Source organism: Crinia signifera, chromosome 6, assembly GCF_055691185.1.
Source record: "Crinia signifera chromosome 6, ASM5569118v1, whole genome shotgun sequence".
NCBI classification, from domain to species: Eukaryota; Metazoa; Chordata; class Amphibia; order Anura; family Myobatrachidae; genus Crinia; species Crinia signifera.
The window spans coordinates 131,453,279-131,474,179 of NC_139222.1; the positions used below are offsets into that span (position 1 = coordinate 131,453,279).

At 43.6% G+C, this 20,901-nt stretch overlaps 1 protein-coding gene across 2 annotated transcripts in view; it reads right to left on the minus strand.

Moving 5' to 3' along the window:
• Positions 1-20,901, minus strand: part of MED24 (mediator complex subunit 24) — a 103,688-nt gene that overhangs the window by 46,785 nt on the left and 36,002 nt on the right. For both annotated transcript variants that reach the window (XM_083147233.1, XM_083147232.1), the window contains exons 6-11: positions 15,113-15,336; positions 13,257-13,368; positions 7,563-7,713; positions 7,253-7,366; positions 5,847-5,894; positions 5,306-5,388 (exon numbers count right to left, since the gene is read on the minus strand). In XM_083147233.1, the coding sequence (XP_083003359.1) occupies positions 5,306-5,388; positions 5,847-5,894; positions 7,253-7,366; positions 7,563-7,713; positions 13,257-13,368; positions 15,113-15,336 (732 nt within the window). The remainder of the gene's footprint in view (positions 1-5,305; positions 5,389-5,846; positions 5,895-7,252; positions 7,367-7,562; positions 7,714-13,256; positions 13,369-15,112; positions 15,337-20,901) is intronic.

Genomic DNA, 20,901 nt, shown 5'->3' on the forward strand with positions numbered 1-20,901 from the left:
CTCTGATTATACACCTACCAGAGAGGAAATGACGGTCCTATCGAAAGGACTTACTTTTATACAAGCGTACAAACAAAAACCTATTGATCTTGAAGTAGAACTGTATAAGTTCCAGCGTAAATTGAACCTAATGGACTTCTATAAAAGACAGGGTCCTACGACTGACAGAACGGTAAGCCCCTTTAAACCGAGGAGTACATTTGACCCACCCACAGTCAACCCGTCAATTGCCACTTTCTTTAGGCTGGTCAAAACTGACCTACATAATGCCTCTAAGAATGTCAAGATTAGGTCCAATTTAACGAGAGCAGAATCAACAGCTATACGCTCCTTGCATGACAATAGGAACATAATAATCCGCCCCGCCGACAAAGGCGGGGGTATTGTAATCTTGAATCATACAGACTACGTGACTGAGATAATGAGACAGCTCAATGACTCAAACTGTTATAAGAAACTGACGTTTGACCCCACTTCTAATTACAAGAGGGAGATAGACTCAGTAATAGATCTGGGACACACCAATGGCTGGGTGGATACCCAAACCTCACTCTTTCTTAAACAGGAGTTCCCCAAGGTGCCCTTAATCTACATCTTACCGAAAATACACAAGAGCATGGTGGCTCCCCCTGGCAGACCAATTATATCTGCCAGGGGTTCGTTGAGTCAACCCCTTTCCCAATACGTGGACTACCACCTACAACCGGTAGTTAAGTGTACCCCTTACTATATACGTGACACCACTGACTTTTTAGTCAAACTTCAGGGATTCGGGGGACCCCCAACTGGCAGCATATTGGCTACCCTGGACGTCAGTAGCCTCTATACCAACATCTCCAACAGGGAAGGTATAGAGGCAGTCCGTAATACTCTGGTGGGGAACATTGACTACACAGGCCCGCCTGTCGATTATCTGCTTCTTCTTATCGACATAATTTTGCATAAGAACTATTTTTTATTTAACAATGCGTTCTTCCTGCAACTGGTTGGCACAGCGATGGGGTCCAATATGGCCCCATCCTATGCCAACCTGTTCATGTACCAGTATGAGAAAATTCATATTATGTCCAATGTACAATATTCCAAATATGTGGCAATTGATATGAGGTACATTGATGACCTCTTTATGGTCTGGACTGGCACACAGAAGCAACTTGATGACTTTGTCCTTTACCTCAATGGCCTACCTGGCCTGATCAGGTTCACTTGCACAAGCGATCCAACCTCCCTTAACTTTTTGGATGTAACAATAACTGTCAAAAACAATAAATATGATACTAAAGTATACAAAAAAAAAACGGACAAGAATACACTCTTGGCATACGACAGCTTTCATCCTCAGCCGCTTAAGAGAGGGTTGCCCTTCTCGCAGCTCATCAGAGTTGCGAGGATTACTTCTAATCCGGATGATCTTAATAATGAACTGCAGATTATGGCACAAAAATTTCTTGATCGAGGATACGATAAAAAAGAGGTCCAGGAAGCAGTACAGAAATGTAAAACCATAAAACGTGAGGACCTACTTAAACCATCAAATAAAGATTCTAACCTCGACAGAATAGTGTTCCCTACCACCTATTCCACCAACTCGGGACTCCTAAAATCGTCTGTACAGAGACACTGGCACATCATGAGCACCGACCCAGTGTTGGGCCCAGATTGTGCCAATTCTCCACTATTCAGCTACAAAAGGAGCAGTAATCTGAAACAGAGGGTCTCCTACTCCGACATCAGCCCCGTTAAGACATCAAGCGGGTGGCTGACATCTAGGAATGGCACCTACAAATGCACAAAATGTGCCAACTGCAGCTTCCTAGTTACGGGTACACATTTCACCCATCCGATCTCCGGACAGACATTTCCGATTTATCATTGCTTAAATTGTGAATCTAAATTCATCATCTACGTCACCCTTTGCCCCTGCAACAAACTGTACGTGGGTAAGACCATCAGGATGGCGAAGGAGAGAATAGCGATGCACAGATCTTCTGTCAAAAAGGCCCTGAATGGGGTTGATATAAATACACCTCCGGTAGCAAGGCACTTTGTAGATGCCGGACACTCGATAAGGGACTTTAAGTTCATGCTGGTTGACCATATACCTCCTCTCAGAAGAGGAGGTGATAGACATAAAATGTTGCTACAGAGGGAATGCCAGTGGATTCGGAAACTGGATACCTTATCACCATCTGGACTCAATGAAGAATACCCTATTTCTGCTTATCTGTGACTCCATGACATGCATGTGATCTCCCGCTCAGTCATTGCCTGACCTCATTGGGCTAGTGTCTGACCTCATCGGGCTATATGTCACTGGTTCAGGATTAACTGATATTCCTATGAAATCTTCCCCACTGTAAATACTGTATATATTATATGTTGTCATCTGTCTCGTTATGTTCACTTCACTGATGTGTTTTAACAGCCAGCCTATCTGGTGACTTGCCCCCGCCGTTAATGCCTGTAATTATTGTTTTACATTCCTTTAATGCCTAAGACGCGATTACCTAAGGTCTTTTTCAGTGACCTCCACAAGATGGCGTCCGCATCCCCAGACACCTAGCCCGTAGAGCACCCTGCCCTCTCCAACATGGCGATGCGCTCCAGAGTTGGTCCAGGGGAGTGGCCGGGATCGCGTCAGGTGATGATGCGAGACGCCGGCTTCCCTGATTGGACCTAGTGCATTGTGATGACGCGGGTGACGCGGCGCGAAGTGCTGCGTTCCACCTCCGTCTCCAGCACTTGAGCTGATACCGCAGCAGCTGGACGAGTGAGCCCGGGGTCCAATAGTGGCAGGTGAGACCCACATGAGTGGGATAGGGGTGTGTGATTGTCTATCTCCATACATGGAGTATCGGGCATGGGCGTTATTTGGCTATAAGCTAGGATTGGCTGGTCTGTGATGCACAACAGCTGTTGTGGTTTGATTGAAACTAATGGTGATGGCTATTTAACACTGCTTGAGTATCACTAGCATTGGGTCAGTCTGTGAGAAAGGCTCTATTGAGCCGAAACGGATTCGTCGACTATGACTGTGTTCTCCCTACACTACTAGGATGGGTGATTATGTTTGTGACCCCCGCTACTGTTAAAGGCATGCAATTGCCGATTGATAAGCTGCAAAAAATTTTATGCTCAGTTGCCAATGGAATAAATTGTCTGTTTGTTGGGACTTTAAAAATCAAATAAGGAGTGCTGCTTCTGTATATCTTTGGATATACAGTTATATATATATATATATATATATATATATATATATATATATATATATATATATACACACACACACACACACGCACACACACACACACAGACCTTTAAATTGTATTTTAATACATTACAACTGTTACATAAGTTAAATAGTAGGTGAGGCTGAATAAAGTCTTTCGTCCATCTAGTTCAACCTATGTTTATAGTAGCTTATCCCTTGTTGTATAGTATGTTATGATATTTTAAAGCAGGGCTGTGGAGTCGGAGTTGGAGTCGGAGTAAATTTCGAGTACCTGGGGTCGGAGTCGGCAAACAATGCACCGACTCCTACTCCGACAATTATAATTAATGACTTCTCTACTGTAAGAATAAAGACCAATGCATGCAGTGCCTCACGTAACCGCAAAACGAACACGTTAAGTGACCATGAAAAAGCATGCTTTTCATGTGCTTCACTTTATGGCACGCAACGCACAATTCGGAGCACCAATACTTATAAATGTATTCTCCCTTGTAGTTTACAACTTATTTCAAACGTTCAATAAGGTTTTCAATACCTCGAAAAATTCATTCAACCAAGCTCTCCCACCATACGCACAACATCTTTTTACATGGATGAAGATGTTGTTTCATGCGCGGGGTCGTTTGTTTACCTTGGCTAAGCCATTCCTTACGCTGGTTCATATTGATGCACAGGCACCATTTTTCGTCGCCAGTAAGGATTCGGTAAAGAAATCGTTCGTTGTGTCAGTGAATTGAACGGTGACGAGCAAGCAAACCAGCGGACAAACATTGTGTTTGTCCTTTGCTTAAACTGTTCAATACAGTAGACTGTTGGCTTCCCAGCCTCTAGTTTTTGTAGTAATAATATGTATGTTGCCTTACTTTCCTTCAAGGAATGTATCAAATATATTCACATATTAATACAGAGGAGTCGGAGTCGAGGAGTCGGGGTCAGCCGTATGAGGAGTCGGGCCATTTATCTACCGACTCCACAGCCCTGTTTTAAAGACAGATTTTGTTACTTATTCGTACCCATGGATGTTTTTAACCAATAAATGTTTATCCAACCTTATTTTAAACATATTTATAGTGTCTGCCGACACCACTTCTCCAGGAAGAGAGTTCCAAAGTTTGACTGCTCTGACTGTAAAGAAATTTTTCTTATAGATGAACAAAATCTTTTTTTCTTCTAATCTAAACTCGTGCCCTCGCGTCCTAGATTCCTTTCTAGTAGAAAAAAGGGTGTTTGACAGTTCCTTATATTGGCCCCTAATATATTTATACATGTTGAGCATATCCCCCCTTATACGTCTTTTCTCTAGTGTAAATAGTCCCAAATTGTTTAATCTTTCCTCATAGTTTAAATTCTCCATTGCCCTAATAAGATTTGTTGCTCTTCTTTGGATTTTTTCTAATTCTATGATGTCCTTTTTATAGTGCGGGGCCCAGAACTGCACTGAGTATTCGAGGTGCGTTACATTACCACTGGTCCAATTGTAAACATTTTAAACCGTCAGCGCTGGTCCATCTATCTATATATGGCCTTCTAATTACAGCTTGAAAGAAGAAACCATAAAAATAAATGTCACATGTAAATAACATGTAATGGGCCCCATACATCAGCAATCACAATTTATGGATTTTCAGATACAGGGATATTTTGGCCAGATAAATGGATTTTACAATCTATCTGACTTTGCCCATACATTACAGATTTATTTCAGTGATCGGCAGATTTTTCCATCTAAAGATTGCATCTTCATATCTGGAAATTGCCCAATCGATTGCTGTTCATAATGTAAATAGATGAAGAAGACAAATTGGGAATGCCCACACATATAAAAAATATCTGCAGATAATACCAGATTATTAAACATGTTTAAAAACCTGATTAAGCAATCGATTGGCGATTTTGATTGGGATTGCCAAAAGAGGGAGCCCACACATCTAAAATTAATTGTGGCAATCATCTCCATATCTGAAAATTGTCACAATTAATTGCTGATGTATGGGGCCCTTAACTCTTCTTTAAAGACAACCAATTGATCAGAAGATTGTTTTAAAAATTAAACCCAGAAAGTAGGTGACTCACTTGCATCTCTGGTCGGCTTTGTCTAGAAGCGGGGTAAGTTTGAGTAAATACTCAAAAGCGGTGTTCATATCTTCGCTAAAATCCTATAAGACATAGTAGAGTGACAGTACTGGATGTTTAATGTCCATCTAATAGCAGTGATGGGATGGAATCTATGCACACATGTAATAATGCTCAGTGACTGCTGACTGGTATAAAGAGATATGCACGTATACGTAATACGGTACTGTAGGGTCTGCTGGGTGAAGGTCTAGTGCCAGTGAAAGGATATAAAATGTCTGCACATATAATTCTCAGTGACTGCTATATGATGAGAGGGAATACACAAGTAAAAGGATACATAAGCGCATGTACTACTTAGTGACGGCTGAGTAATAGGATGGAATACATGAGCACATGTAATTAATGCTCAGTTACTGCAGAGTGGTAGCATATAATGCATGTGTATGTGTAATACTCAGTAATTGCTAAGAGACAGGATGGAATATGCACTTATATAGATTACTCAACAACTACTCAGTGATAAAATGGAATGTCTTACCTGATCCACCTGCCAGAATTTCTTTAATTTTGAAAGCACGTGTGGGATCTGAAGAGGAAACAACCATAATGAATAGAGTGTAATGTGAAAACAGGGCCTTCTTTAATGTGAAAACAGGGCCTTCTTACCTCCTTGTGCAATTATTAATACAAAGCCTTAATTGATTATAGAATTTGTTGCCAGTTTCAAAGTGCCTAGACGTATGCTAGCATCAAACACATTAATGTTAATAAATAAACATTCCAAAGCCTTTGAGAAAAATACAGAGCCAGTTGTTCCATATAGGCACATATGCATGCACTATGGAATGTAAGAGAGTATGCATACAGTGACTGTGCAAATGTGCCCATCTATCACGGAACTCTTGATCAGCCCAATATGTTTGATCATCTGAAAAATGATCCACTGATAATTCAGCTATACTAGATTGTACTGGGGTACTGAGTTGAGCTCAGTTACTACTTGGATGCACCCTCCAAATTTAGATCTGAAAATGAGATCTGTCCAGAATTCTTTGAGCCCACATGGTGTGGATCACATGTAAATTGGTCTTTTCTGCTCCAAGCTGCCATTTTACACAACAACATCTGTAGAGGGGCTCTGCCTTTAGGTGCTGTACAGGGTAAGAGAATCTTTTTTTTTTTGCAGCCACAATGGATCTAGAGTGAAAATGTCAAATAAAAAACATCTCTCTCTCTTTGAGGGGATCAAATACAGCAAAATAGCCTGAAGACTGTTCAATGCAAGAGTTGCTAGGATCTTGTTGTGGCAAACATGGTGAAATATAATTAGTGGGGTGCACAAGAAGAGAGCGCCTACCCACCACTTATATGAATTGCAATGTTGGCCAGTGTTTTAATGACATAAGTTTGTGGAAATTAAAAGACAATCCCATCCATCCTGCACTAACATCTATGCGTTTACTGAAAGAAGATCGTTACATCACACTATTTACCAGTTTATACAGCCCCAGCAATGACAAGTAGAACTTCATATGACTGACTGAAGCACCCTGATACCAATGAAGTGCAGTTACTCTGCTGAATACAATATTTAAATCATAACCACCATGTGCATACACTGGAGACAGCTAAACATAGAAGAATACATCCTAAGCATTCACTAGGGGACAGCAAAACCATTGGTAGATGATGCACAAGTGATACAATCCAGAGAGGTGACTAATTATGAAGTACAAATAGGATGCAAAAATAGATACCAAATCTCCTAAATTTAAGCATTCTGCTGTGTTGATATAAATGACAGGCTTACGCTACAATCACATAATACAAAAGCAATGCTTTTTTTATGTTTCCATGGTTGTTTAAACACACAAATGGGAACACAAATAAACATTAAAGGGCCCTTATGCTTTTCCCCTACGTAAACATGTTGCCAGGACACACCTTAAGGAAAGTGAATGCAGTCCACTTCAGCTCATCGGTTCCAGCAGGGGACTCTATTAACCCCACAACACATGCTTTCCAGATCTCCAGGAGGAATAGGTGAGATGGGATGCGCTTAATAGGAGAGGACATGGTCAAAATTAGACTATTAATTAGCACACAGTTAAAGTGGTAAAATGGCACATTATTCTGACTGTAATGAATTAACATAGTGAAGGATTTGAAAGCAATTGTATTGATGATGGGATTAGTAGTACTAGTCTAGGAAAACCTTTAGCATTGCTCTACAATAAATATATCATGTTATCACCTGCATCCTCTTCACGGTGTTCAGCTGTTCCACCAATGGCTGTGCCTCCCCTGTCAGGTTCATTGCACCTTCTAACATAACAACAGCATGTACCGTTGGAAAGCCAGTCCTGTGTAGCTGGTCAGAGTGAGTGGACAACAATGAGGGAATGCTGCGGTGGGCAGAAAGACAGACCGAGATGGAACCATAAGAAATTAAAATGTGCTGTAACACACCAGACAGACATTTAAAGGAAAATAATTCAATATTAAAAAGGAGATTGTTGACACTTTTCTCTCTCTAAAAATCTTTATGAAAATCAAAGGAATTTAAAAATGAAAATTCGTATACTATCAAATAGAAATTAATATTTCAAGATAGACCATGTACGATGGCAGTGTTTAAGAGACAGACAAAATGGACACTAGACATTTATATACTGTAGATGATATATATCTGGTCTCTCATACATAACCTTGCGGGTGACGCATGAGATAAAAGGCGGCACTCAGCCGGATTTTACAAGTGCTTTTGTATTATTTCAAAACATTGTTGTAATCCACATGACAACGTTTCAAGACCTCTGCGGTCTGTTCATCAGGTCATACATCAAAGAAGATAAAGTGCAAAGTGAAATAGACAAACTGTTTGTCTATTTCACTTTGCACTTTACCTTCTTTGATGTATGACCTGATGACAAAACTGCAGAGGTCTTGAAACGTTGTCATGTGGATTGTAACAAGGTTTTGAAATAATACAAAAGCACTTGTAAAATCCGTCTGAGTGCCGCCTTTTATCTCATGCGTCGTCCGCAAGGTTATGTATGAGAGACCAGATATATATTACTACCAGTGGAAGGCACCTCGGTTTTATTCTTGTGTCCAGAGAGCCAAACAAAGCCAATCATAAGTATACTGTAGATGATGGAGAGGAGACCAAAACAACAATCAGAATTTGTGTTTGTAGGTTTGTCCCAGCACCACGCAAAAACTACTGGACCAATTTTGATTGTGTTTTCACTATTCTACTGTATATCTTAGTGACTTAAAAGGATATAAGCCAGTGGTTCCCAAACTGTGTGCCATGGCACCCAGGGGTGTCTTGGAGGACTTGCAGGGGTGCCCTGGATTAGTGGTCTATGACCCATTAAAATTATTTTATGACCAATGTAATAGTGGACAAACAGAAGTGAATCCTGTCCCCCATCACATAACTGACACTAAGGAATAGATATAAACACAATTTCCTTACTTCAATATTTATTTTTTATTTTCTCAATTAGAAATGTTTGGGCTAGGGGTGCGGTGAAAATTTTTCTGATACTTAGGGGTGCCTCGATTGAAAAAAGTTTGGGAAACACTGGTATAAGCTCAATGTGACAACAGAGAGAGGAGCAATAATGGAAAAACCACACGCTTTACTCTTGGTGCACTTAAAGTTGGTGTTTAGACATTCACACAAGTAAAGCTGGTAAATGCTAGTTACTGCTATTAATGTGGAAATTTTTAAGCAAACTGTTTTCTTTTAATTGTACCTTGCATTCCTACCCTAAGAGTACTACCCAAGTGATATCATTTGAACAAACAATTGTTGAACTTTTATAGACAGGGATTGCAAAGATATTGACTTTTCTGAAATAAGCACACTGTCAAAATTATACATTCCTTTGTTTACATGGTAAACAAAGGAATGTATAATTTTGACAGTGTACTTAAGTTCAACAATTGTTTGTTCAAATGATATCACTTTCGAGCTCTCAGCATAGTCCGAATTACTGTCTCCGAGAAACCTTTCTTCTTCAATAAGGAGGTCTCAAAATCCAGGTCGTCAAACTGAGACAAGCTAGGTCCTGGTGGAGAAAAAGGACCTTGCTGGAGCAGGTCTGGAAGAGGAAGACGTCACGACGACGCTACCAACAACCTCAGTATGTCCGAATACCAGGACCTCCTGGGCCAATCTGGTGCTACCAGAATGACCCTCGACCTCTGCGTCCTCACTCTTGAGGACCCGAGCAATCATGGGAAAAGGAGGGAAGACATAAGCCAGGCCGAAGTTCCAAGGAACCGTCATGGCATCCACTGCCCACGCTGTCGGATCCCTGGTTCGAGAACAAAATCTGGCCACCTAACAATTGTGTTTGGATGCCATCAAGTCGACCTCCTCCGCTTGCTGAAGAGTCCTCCACACCACACGAAGTTCCAATATTTTATCGGTAAGGTGGATTCTGTGTTGGACTACAGCCCCTGCAGCCTGAGATGTAGAGGTACTGCTCCCCATCCCTTGAGACTGGCATCGGTCGTGAATACCAACCAGTCCCACATTTGCAAGGAATGACCCAGCTGGAAAGTTTCCAGGTCCGTCCATCAGACTAAGGACTTTCTTGTCAGAACAATGCTTCATTGACTTTGGATTCCCTAACCAACTGGTGAGAATGTTCCATTGGAAAATCCTTGAATGAAACCTTGCGTACTGCATTGTCTCAAATGTGGCCACCATCTTGCTCAACAGCTTCAAGCACCTCCAGATCAATGGCCTCGGAGAGTGAAGGAGTGATATGACCAACAGACGTATGTCTCTGGCCTTGGACTCTGGAAGAAACACCTGATGCAGGTGAGTATCCAGAACCACTTCCAAAAACTGCAGTCTTTGGGTTGGACCCAAATGGGATTTCTGGATATTCAATATCCACCCGTGTTCCTGCAAGAATTGCGTCGCAACTACCAGGTGGTCCCGCAACATCTCGGCCGACTCCGCTTGGAACAAAACGTCTTGTTAGTATGGGATGATTACAATTCACTTCAACCTGAGGGCCGCTGCCATGACCTTTGTAAAGACCCTCGGTGCAGTAGCCAGACCAAACGGAAAAGCCTGAAACTGCAGATGTTGTGAGCCTATGGCGAATCGCAGCATAGATTGATGTTTAACGCAAATAAACACTGTAGATATGCATCCTGAATATCTACAGATGCCAAAAATTCCCCTGGTTCAATGCATAGGAGTACCGACCTTAGGGACTCCATCCTGAAGTGGTCTACCCACAGATGATTGTTCAGTGATTTTAAATTTAGAATGGGCCTGAAATGGACCCTCAGTGGTCACTGGAGAAGCGCTGCTCAGAAGAAACTTTCACAATAGCCTGCAGTGAGAAATCTCCCTTTCAGCTCTGCACAGTGTGGGGAAAAGTGTGCCAGACTAGAGTGAGGAAGAGACCAAGTCCCTTCTTCAGCGGGGAGGGGAAGCCTTTTAGCGTCCTCCCCCTTCAGCCGCTCCCATCTGCGGTTTCTTCTGCCTTCCAGTGTCTCCCCTCGATATGGGATCACTTGGAAGTGCCCTGCTGTGCAGGGCTCCTGTAACAGGCTTCATCTCCAACATGGAGTTTGCCTGCAAGTCCTTTAAAATGGTGGTGCCATAGCGGGGGGTCAATCACCCATGATCCCCCTCTAAGCAGGGAGCCGGATCAGGTCTCTCCCCAGGGCCCAAGAGTATGGGGAGTTCAGACTGCTGTGTTGAGAGAAAGCAGCTCTATCTCTCAGCACACAGAGATCTGAACAAGAAATTGCTTTTGTCAGGATCTGCTGTCCTTTTTTCAGTTTAAAGAAGCTTCACACTGTAACCTGCACTAACTAAGAAAATATTAATAAGAAAACAAATCCTAGCTAACGCTAAAACGAATGCAGCACGCAGCCCATAGCATATGCACCCTCTCCTGTGGGCACCAAAAAACGAACTGGGGATTTCTGGGATGCAGTAGGGAGGAGCCTGCCTCTTAAAGTAGCAGCATAGGTGCCTGGCTCCTGGAGACCCCACTACATCCCAAGATTAAGCTGTGTCACCAAGATGGATGATAGAGAAGGATGTAAGGTTGCTAGCTACAAGACAGCAGTTAAAGCAAAACTGTAACCAGGTACTAGGTTGGCATAACTTTACTTAACTACAGATACGTTCTCATACATCTTTGTTGCAGGCAAGCCAAACAGCCCCTCTGCATCCGCCAGATTACGCAAGACTCTTCTAGCTTGGCTGAAAATGTGTACACTTCTATATCTGTGGGCGACTGAAAAGAGTGTCTAAATCTGCATAAAAAGTGCTACAATGTAGCAGCTGCAGCTTTATTCCAACACAAGTTCTGTTCTGCTCCATATACACTTAATCACATATAATATACAAGTGTCATATCTAATTTAAACAGCAGTCTCCTTGTGTGTCCTAGTGGCATTGTATTGCGACCTTGACATACTTTAAGCAAGTAGAATGACACCCAGTGTTAACAGAATCGCACGTGACCTGGCATCTCAGGCTGCATGGAGTGTTAAGGCTAGATGTAGGAGGACACATCTGTACATGATGCCTTGTACAAAAGGGGCCATCGTGGACCATTTATGGCTGATTGCATTTTGTAAACACAGAAATGTCCTTATAAACAAACAGAACATAACAGACTTGCATTTCCGCACAAAACACAAATAATAAAACAAAAGAAAGAAGCACGGTTAAACAGTCGATACAGATAGGAAAACACTTTACAATGAAGATTTGTAATGAATTATGAATCCTTATCAGAAATGGAGAGAATTTTAAGTTTTTTTTTCTTCTTCAAAGCAGACCAGACAATTTCTAAAGTTGGGTACTAATTATGCGATAATCGTTAATGATATGCACGATAACGATATCGTTAACAATTTTACCATGCATATCGGCTTATGTGTACGCACCATGGAGGTTATTCTGATTTGCATACGAGCACAATGTTTTTGAAATGCGCATGCACATTTCTGTGCATGTGCCGGGTGCGTGCATACTGTTCACCAGGCATATGCAACCGAGACTGCGGGCGGGGGGTGGCAGGCCGGGCAATGCGCTCATGGGAAAGCCCAGCGTTTTATGGGCGTTCCCATGGAAATCACCCAGTGACGTGGGGGCGGGCAGCTGACATCACCAGATGTCAGCTGCCCCCCAGTTTCTGTCGAGTATGCACGCATATCTAAGTGATCGGAGAGTCACTTAGATATACGTGCACCTTCCACATCATTCAATGGTCGGCGACTATCAAATGGTGTGGGTGCTTCCCCATAGCCTGCGAAGGGATGTTTATGTTAAACATCCCTTGGCAGCAATGGAAGCCATCCAAGCCCAGAGGGTAACAGAGGGTAATGAAAAGGTTACAATGTAAAATATCTGAACACCAGAGTATATAAAGATTTTGCAGGTTTATTTGGGACACATCCACTTTAAACGACACTATAAGGGAGATATTCAATACTGGCTGCTATTTCAGACAGGGGAAGTAGTGCCCACTGCCTATTCAATGCTGCCGTTTCAGTCACCATTGAAGGCAGATTATGACGAAACCGATCCGACTTTGAAACAAGTTAGATCTGTTTTGTCACGCCCACTTTTTGACAAAAAATGTAATTCCAGCTGTCGAGTTTCATTCGAGCTGGACAAAAACAGGCCAGGATTCCGACTGTCAGGACATTTCCAAAAGTCGGAATCCCGCCCTTAAACTCTTCGCTATACTGGACAGGCAAATCTGCATCTGATATTATCATATAAACATTGGAAAGACTTTGGGAATTCATTATAAAAATGCACAAAGCTTTTGGGTTCCCAGACACAACAAATTAAATTTCAGTTCCGTTTTCTATAAAACTACTGTACATGTAAAGTAAAACTAGCCAGTCAGACACACACACACACACACACACAGGGCTGTACCTCCTGATTAGTGAGACGCAATCCTCTGCCAGGTTCCTCAGCTGAACACTGGGAAGGAGATTTATACATTCAGCAAGTCGTAGCAATGACTGTTCAACGGCTGCCCAGGAGGCTACAAGAGGATAAGACATGATAACTAGGTCTGACATAACTGCCAGCTAGAGACTATCACACAGTGGCACTGCTGATCCGATACAGAAAGAAGGTACATTATTCAACACAAAATACTACTAGGAGGTAGAAGCTATCATATGCAGTGGGAAATTTTGAGAGTTCTCAAAAATAAATGTGTATGTAGCTGTTAAAATGAAAGCATCCATATTTACAGCACTCACATTAGTTGTACAGTACTTCAGATAATGCATTAGACATTTATGGCAAAATAATTATTAGTCACAAATTGTGTCACCAGGTGGCAATGTGGCTATACAAATCACTTGTATCTGTGAAAACAAAGCTTTTGCAAAGAACGGATTATCAGCCGCCTGTCAGACCTACAGAGCCACCTTAACCCGATGGATATCACCTAAACCCAACTTTAGGTTGTTGGGGATTACGCAGGTCTATCGGGAAGTATGCTATACAGTTAGATCTTAATCACAGTTTTAGAGATCATTTCTTGGCTATTCAATTTGATGTCAAATGTTCCGCTATAGAAAGGGCTGTTCTTTGACTGGAAACTATTGTAGCACCCTGGGAGTCATTTGTCTCATCACCTAGTGACAACATTTGTAAGCTTGCCAAAAGTATGTTCCTATAAGGAGGCACACTCATAGCTTAGACAGCAAAACTAACAAACAAAAAGGGCAGTGCAATTTTAAACATTCTTAATGAGGTTATTACGCCTATTCAGTAATACAGAAGTAAAATAAATGATTACAGTGTGCTGCCATCCATGCATGAGCGCAGGGGCGTAACTATAGCACCGCAGCCCCCGCCACCGCGGGGGGGGGGCGCTGTGCATGTGGGGGCGCCGGTGCTATAGTTAAACCCCCCCTCAATCCCCCGCAGACTTACCTATCGCGCTGGTCCCTGCGGCTCCGTTCTTCTGCTGAGGACCACCACAAAATGGCCGCTCCCATATAGCACACAGTTCTCTGAAACTGTCTGCTGTATGGGGCGGCCATTTTCTGGTGGTCCTCAGCAGAAGAACGGAGCCGCCGGGACCAGCGCGATAGGTAAGGCTGTGGGGGATTGAGGGGGGGTTTGCATGGGCGGCGGGGTAGGGTTGCTTGGCTGGGCGGTGGGATAGGGGTGCTCGGCGGGGCGGTGACGGGGGGGGGGGGGGCGCCCAAAACGTAGCTACGCCACTGCATGAGCGTTATACAGCAAGAGCTCATTCATATTAGCCTCTCAAGTGTCATCTTCTTCCCATATGTGCTTCTCCTTCCCTTACTTTTATTATAAATTGGTTACTGCCACCCTGTAGTTGAGTGGTATGATGCAGCAATGTTTACACCATGTCCTTGTCTTGCTTTTTTTTTGTGCTGTGGGGGGGGGCGCACATAAAGGATACTGATAATTACGTGTAAGCAGCAAAGTCAGTATCTATTGGCTATTGATTCCGCTAGTTACTGACTTAACCTCTAATAGTCGAAACAAAGGTGTTAAGGGAGGTGAAGTGATAACTGTCCCTTTTTAAACCCAGTCTGGTACTTGACAGTCAGGAGCTGATTGGCTGGTGAGTACCAAGCACTTTATTACTTCTTCCTTATCACTGCATCATACATCTCCCCCTCTGTGTGCTGTTTGATCAATAATGGATATTGCAGTATACAATATAAAACCTCTAAATATTTACAGTATTTTAAACAAAGGAAGAGACCAGAAATGTAAAAAAAAATTAGATTGCTTACCTGGTTCTTCAAGCTTGGCAATGTGGACGAGTGCACGATTCTTGGTACTGGAAAGGATGGACTCAAGCCTCTTCAGGCACATTGACAGTTGACATTCCCCAGTCATTGGATCTAAAACCTCCCTTAGCTTCTCTGCATAGAAGGTGGAGCATCGCAGGAGCCAGTTTGTAATGCTCATTAGGGCCCGACATAAGCTGATGCATTCTTCTGCTTTTCCATGACAGCTGTGAATACAGATATGGAAACTTGTGAAGTTTGTGTAATGCAAAAGATGATCCAAGCTCATTATAAAGTGATAAAGTTGCAATCATGATTTTTTTTTAAACTTAGGTGATTGCACCTAGACACATGTGAGAAACCCATAAGGCCAGCATGGGCAGAACAAATAGTAAGGTATTTGTGGCAATAACTTGCCTCTCTCAAGTCCCTGTTGATGCAACATAAGCATTTCTCCTCGGAAAAGCTCCTCATACAGATAAACGTAAAAGTTACACTGTATTGCAAAGCTGCCAAAGCTCAGCAGACATATTCTGATAAAGCCCATGGAGGTAGGCTCTACATTGGAAAATAAACTCTGACAAATGTGGGCACTTGGCCAGAGAGATTGCTTCAACTGCACGGATTCTGAGCTATATGCCAGACCGAACACAATAAAGAGCTACATTAAACATATAGGGCCAAATGTAATAGGGTGTGAGATTTTGGGAGTATTGCCATTTTTTTTTTAAAACGGCAATCATTTACACTGAAAAAACAGGTTGATTTTTGCCATATCAAGGATTGCCGGCGTGGGGGAGGGGGGGGGAGGGGCGGGGGCGCCGGCCTGCCCCATTACCATATGGGAACGCCCAGCATTCCCAAGAGAACGCTGGGCGTTCTCATGGTAATGAGGCAGTGACGCGGGTGTGGGGGGGGTGGGTAGCTGACATCACCGGATGTCAGCTGCCCGGCCACATCCACGCCAGCGTGCACGCATATATACGCAACTGAAAAGTCACTTATATATGCGTGCACGCTAAACATCATTCGATGGTCGGTGACCATCGAAAGATGTGGGCGGTTACCCGAGCCATGCAAATGGATGTTTATGCAAAACATCCATTCACAGCTGTTCGGGCGAAGCCGCACTTTGAGGGGGCGGCAGGTGGGCGGTCATTTGCCGGGCGGGGTTTGGTGGACTCACAAGGCTGCGAATTCGCAGCCTTGCAAATCAACCTGAATAACCCCCTATGTATCAATAATTAATACTAATCAAGATACCCTAAATATAATTAAAAAATTGATGAGCCACAATTAAGATTTCGGTACTTGTTTCCTAGCACGGCCACAAATCTTATGGATCGTGTACCTTTAGTTAAGGTACACGATCCATAAGATGGACCCGATTTCCTTTGAAATCAGGTCCATTTGGCCGGCTAGGATAAAATATCGGGGGCATCGCGTCGGTCGGGACCGTTAACAATGGTCCCGACGCGACCGACGCGATGCCCGCGATTTCCCCATAGGCTTCAATGTTAAAAAATATTTTAACATTGAAATCGTGTCGGGAAAGGTAAAATATCGGGGGCATCGCGTCGGTCGGGACCATTAACAATGGTCACGACGCGATGCCCCCGATTTTTCCATCGGGTTCAATGTTAAAATATTTTTTGACATTGAAATAGTGAAAAAATGTGAAAAATGGGAAATGGGCCAATATGACCCATTTCACATTATAGATGTCCCCGTCGTCACCCCACGATAGACGCCAACCCGAAGCGTGGCGAGCGCAGCGAGCCCGCGAGGGGCGGCGGTGCGCGTCCTCCGACCTTTTCATTCCCCTACTATCCACGTCGGCGTGGAGTTGAGAATAGAATAGTGTGGCGAGCGCAGCGAGCCACCGAGCCCGAAGCGTGGCGAGCGCAGCGAGCCCCGAGAGGGGACGCGGATACCTTCACAGTTATACGCGTCCCCTCGCGGGCTTCACAGGTGTCCGTGGCGACGCGGACACCTGTGAAGTCCGCGAAGGGACGCGTTTAGCTGTGAAGGTATCCGTGTCCCCTCGCGGGGCTCGCCACGCTTCGGGCTCGGTGGCTCGCTGCGCTCGCCACACTATTCTATTCTCAACTCCACGCCGACGTGGATAGTAGGGGAATGAAAAGGTCGGAGGACGCGCACCACCGCCCCTCGCGGGCTCGCTGCGCTCGCCACGCTTCGGGTTGGCGTCTATCGTGGGGTGCGGTGTACGCCGTTAAATTTGGGGGGGTTGGGAATATTTTTACATTGAATACAATGTAAAATCGGGTCCCAGGGACCCGATTTACATTACATTAAAAAAAAAAATCGGGTCCAAAATCGGTCGGTCGCGACGATCGCATCGCATGCGACCAAATCGCATGCGATGCGATCGACCCGATTTTTCCGACACGACCACCCCGATGTAAATCGGTGTGGCCGTGCTAGGAAACAAGTACCAAGATTTCATTTAAAATTATGCTGACAATTTAATTTTTATTCCAATGAGGGTAAAATGGATGATAGAAGCATTAATTATATTAAACCTTGTGGCACTACAAGGGGCATATGTAATAGTGTCCAAGTGCAAGATGATGGCTAAACTAGAATGTTTATTTTAAAGCAGCAATCATTTACAAGGCAAAACCATGGACTGCTGCCTTAAAACAAAAAAACGTTGTTCACCTTCACCAATATTAACCCCTTTCTGACACAGCATGTTTTTGCCTTCCTGACAGAGCCCTTTTTTTCAAATCTGACATGTCTCACTTAAGTGGGGATAACTTTTTTTTGCTTTTACTTATCCCAGTGATTTTGAGATTGTTTTTTCGTGACACATTGTACTTCAAGTTAGTGGTAAATTTTCGTCGATACAGTCTGTGTTTTTTTGTGAAAAATACCAAAATGTCGGAAAAAAATGGAAAATTTAGCAATTTGCAAAATGTTAAATTTTCTGCTTGTGAGACAAATAATCATACCACTCAAAATAGTTAATAACTAACATAGACCATATGTCTACTTTATGTTTCCATCATTATTTCAACTTCCTTTTAATTTTTTTGGACACTAGGAGGCTTACAATATGAATAGCAAATTTTCAAATTTTCAAGAAAATTTCAAACACTGATTTTTTTAGGGACCAGCTCAGTTCTGATGTGACTTTGAGGGACTTGTATGTGAGACACCCCCATAAATGATGCCATTTCAAAAACTGCACCCCTCACAGTATTCAAAACAGCATTTTGGAAGTTTGTTAACCCTTTAGGTGTTTCACAGGAATTAAAACAAAGTGTAGGTGAAATTTCAAAATTTCATTTTTTTTGCAGATTTGCAATTTTAATACATTTTTCTAAGGAACACAGTACATTTTACTAGAGAAATGTGACTAAAAATTGATTCCCCCAATTCTTTTGTTTTCATAAATATCCTATATGTGGCCCTAGTGTGCACGTTGACCAAACCACAGGCTTCATAATAGAAGGAGCACCTACTTGATTTTGGAGCCTCCTTTTTATGAGATTATTTTTTAGGCACCATGTAGGTTTCTAGGCACCATAAGATGCTAAAAGTTAGGAACCCCCCCACAAGTGACCCCATTTTGCAAACTACACCCCTCAGGGAATTCATCTAGGGGTATAGTGTACATTACACAAAAATGCAGTTCTGGCTCCAAATTTGTCATTTTCACAAGGAATAAAGGAGACAAAGCACCCCAAAATCTGTGCCCCAATTTCTCCCGAGTATGGCAATGCCTCACATGTGACCAAAAAATACCAGTTGGGTGCATGGCAGGACTCAGAAGGGAAGGAGTGATATTTGGATTTTGCAGCACAGATTCTGGTGGAATGTTGGTGGGTGCTATGTCGCATTAGCAAGACCCCCAAAGCACCAATACAGTGGAACCCCCCCACAAGTGACCCCATTTTGAAACAACACCCCTCAGGGAATTCATCTAGGGGTATAGTGTACATTTCAAACCCCCAGGGGTTTCACCAATTTTGATACAACTGGGCAGTGAAAATGAAAAATTACATTTTTTTACACAAAAATGCAGTTCTGGCTCCAAATTTTTCATTTTCATAAGGTGTGAAGGAGAAAAAGCGGTACTTGTTTCCTAGCACGGCCACAATCTGGAGTAATCGTGTCCCTTAATTAAGGGACACGATTACCCCCGATGGACCCGATTTCTTTTGAAATCAGGTCCATTTTGCCGGCTAGGATACAATATCCGGGGCATCGCGTCGGTCGGGACCATTAACATAGGTCCCGACGCGACCGACGCGATGCCCCCGATATTTCCATAGGCTTCAATGTTAAAAAATATTTTAACATTGAAATCTTGTCGGGAAAGTTAAAATATCGGGGGCATCGCGTCGGTCGGGACCATTAACATTGGTCCCGACGCGATGCGACGCGATGCCCCCGATTTTTGCATAGGCTTCAATGTTAAAATATTTTTTAACATTGAAATGGTGAAAAATTGTGAAAAAATTTGAAATGGGCCAATATGACCCATTTCACATTATAGATGTCCCCGTCGTCACCCCACGATAGACGCCAACCCGAAGCGTGGCGAGCGCAGCGAGCCCGCGAGGGGCGGCGGTGCGCGTCCTCCGACCTTTTCATTCCCCTACTATCCACGTCGGCGTGGAGTTGAGAATAGAATAGTGTGGCGAGCGCAGCGAGCCACCGAGCCCGAAGCGTGGCGAGCCCCGCGAGGGGACGCGGATACCTTCCCAGTTATACGCGTCCCTTCGCGGCCTTCACAGGTGTCCGTGGCGACGCGGACACCTGTGAAGTCCGCGAAGGGACGCGTTTACCTGTGAAGGTATCCGCGTCCGCTCGCCACACTATTCTATTCTCAACTCCACGCCGACGTGGATAGTAGGGGAATGAAAAGGTCGTAGGACGCGCACCGCCGCCCCTCGCGGGCTCGCTGCGCTCGCCACGCTTCGGGTTGTCGTCTATCGTGGGCTGGAGTTTACGCGCTTACATTTGGGGGGGTTGGGAATTTTTTTCATTTAATCCAATGTAAAATTGGGTCCCAGGGACCCAATTTACATTGGATTCAATGAAAAAAATCGGGTCCAAAATCGGTCGGTCGCGTCGATCGCATCGCATGCGACCAAATCGCATGCGATGCGATCGACCCGATTTTTCCGACACGACCACCCCGATCTAAATCGGTGTGGCCGTGCTAGGAAACAAGTACCGAAAAAGCACCCCAAAATCTGTGCCCCAATTTCTCCCGAGTATGGCAATGCCTCATATGTGACCAAAAAATACCAGTTGGGTGCATGGCAGGACTCAGAAGGGAAGGAGTGATTTTTGGTGGTGGAATGTTGGTGGGTGCTATGTCGCATTAGCAAGACCCCCAAAGCACCAATACAGTGGAACCCCCCCACAAGTGACCCCATTTTGCAAACTACACCCCTCAGGGAATTCATCTAGGGGTATAGTGTACATTTCAAACCCCCAGGGGTTTCACCAATTTTGATACAACTGGGCAGTGAAAATGAAAAATTACATTTTTTTACACAAAAATGCAGTTCTGGCTCAAAATTTGTCATTTTAACAAGGAATGAAGGAGAAAAAGCACCCCAAAATCTGTGCCCCAATTTCTCCCGAGTACGGCAATGCCTCACATGTGACCAAAAAATACCAGTTGGGTGCATGGCAGGACTCAGAAGGGAAGGAGTGATTTTTGGATTTTGCAGCTCAGATTCTGGTGGAATGTTGGTGGGTGCTATGTCGCATTAGCAAGACCCCCCAAGCACCAATACAGTGGAACCCCC